At 37.9% G+C, this 1,606-nt stretch overlaps 1 protein-coding gene across 1 annotated transcript; it reads left to right on the top strand.

Annotated features, from left to right (window-relative positions):
- hamp (hepcidin antimicrobial peptide) lies at positions 1 to 960 on the top strand. The gene is made up of 3 exons (XM_063486235.1): positions 1 to 279; positions 380 to 457; positions 601 to 960. The coding sequence occupies exons 1-3, from the start codon at positions 193 to 195 to the stop codon at positions 706 to 708; spliced, it is 273 nt and encodes a 90-aa protein (XP_063342305.1). The 5' UTR covers positions 1 to 192; the 3' UTR covers positions 709 to 960.
- The last annotated feature ends 646 nt before the right edge of the window (positions 961 to 1,606 follow it).

Here is a 1,606-nt window from a genome sequence, read left to right as displayed (position 1 = left end):
CGAGCTGACAAGGGTCAGTGAAATATCTAAAGAAATCCACTTGCCCAGGCAATCACCATCCATCACTGGACCTGAAGAATAAATTGAAGGTATTGTGGTGTTCTTCGCCGCACCGGCACCCATGAGAGGGAAGACCTATCAACTCTAATCTTCAAAGGGTACAACAACTTAACCATTTAAACCCCGACCAAAATGAAGGCATTCAGCATTGCAGTTGCAGTGACACTCGTGCTCGCCTTTATTTGCATTCTGGAGAGCTCTGCCATCCCATTTGCTGGGGTAAGAATTCATCTTAAACTCACTTCATTTGCTTATTAGATATAAATGTTTTGCCAGGACGCTGAGATGCGCCTCCTAAATGTGCATAATTCATTAACAGGTGCAAGAGCCGGAGGAGGCAGGGAGCAATGACACTCCAGTTGTGGCACATCAAGAGATGTCAGCGGAGTCATCAATGGTATGTTCAATCGACTGAATGAATTAAACCAATTACCAAGAGCAAATTAAAATTTAAGTGGATGCATTTTCCCTGCAGAGTACCTTGATATATAGAGCGGATGGAGTTGAACACCTTGCTCACGTCTTTTGTCTTTCCCACAGATGCCAAATCACATCAGGCAAAAGCGTCAGAGCCATCTTTCCCTGTGCCGCTGGTGCTGCAATTGCTGCCGAAGCAACAAGGGCTGCGGCTTCTGCTGCAAGTTCTGAGGATTCCCGCAACAGCCACAAAATATTAATTTATTATGCTTATTGTCTGACTCTTTCTTAAAGACTTTCTCCGTAGCATTTACTGTGCTATACATATTTTACATAATTTTGAGGAGATGTGAATTATGGAACAGCACCAAAAAATGAAGAGCTTCTCTACTGTATTTATTTTATACATTTCAACCATTTTGTGAATTTCTTTTAAAGAGGAAGTCAGATGTGGACATTTCTTTCATTGGAAATAAGTTGATATTGGGCACTGAATAAAGAATACAAATTAAAAGCAGCTGCAAAAATGTTTTCTGTCATTTTTATGGAAATGTTCATCTACAACAGTTAGCAAGAGATTTGATCTCAGATTTGTGTTATTATTAATCAATATCCTATCCCAAATTTACCTTTTGAGATTCTACTTTGTTACATTAAATCATTATATCACTAGAAACAGCTGGCATGTTGCATATGCAGTGTTTAATACTCACTATGCATAACGCACAACTCATACACAATTAACATCAAAATTTGTTCTGCTCTCCATCGCTGACAAATCGTTTACACATTAGTAACTGAACTGACAGTTTATGGTCACATTTATTGTTAATTACTATACATGGTGTTCTATTAGGACTCTTAAAATAATGCGCAATGAGTTTTTCTTGATGAGACAAATTACAAAGTAAAAAAAAAAAAACGTTCTTGCATGTTACCTGAGGTTTATCTGGGGAACAATAAGCAGAAGGTGAGAGCAGAAGCAATATAAACATGAATTAGCCTTCTCAGCTGGGGCTATATTACAGATCATTATCATAATTTCTTATCCGCTGAAATGCATATTGTGATCAGCTCAAATTGATTATCTTTTAAAATGATCTCTAGAGTAAAGGGAAATAATGGAAAG

This window comes from Pelmatolapia mariae, linkage group LG10_11 (assembly GCF_036321145.2).
Source record: "Pelmatolapia mariae isolate MD_Pm_ZW linkage group LG10_11, Pm_UMD_F_2, whole genome shotgun sequence".
NCBI lineage: Eukaryota > Metazoa > Chordata > Actinopteri > Cichliformes > Cichlidae > Pelmatolapia > Pelmatolapia mariae.
Note: the sequence above shows the minus strand (reverse complement) of the source record. Positions and strands in the feature narration are given on the sequence as shown.

Bases quoted from the DNA above. Each gene is read 5' to 3' on its own strand.
- hamp (XM_063486235.1), top strand. From the start codon at position 193: ATGAAGGCATTCAGCATTGCAGTTGCAGTGACACTCGTGCTCGCCTTT. The intron at 280-379 runs GTAAGAATTCAT...ATTCATTAACAG, and splicing joins CTGCCATCCCATTTGCTGGG to GTGCAAGAGCCGGAGGAGGC. The intron at 458-600 runs GTATGTTCAATC...TCTTTCCCACAG, and splicing joins TGTCAGCGGAGTCATCAATG to ATGCCAAATCACATCAGGCA.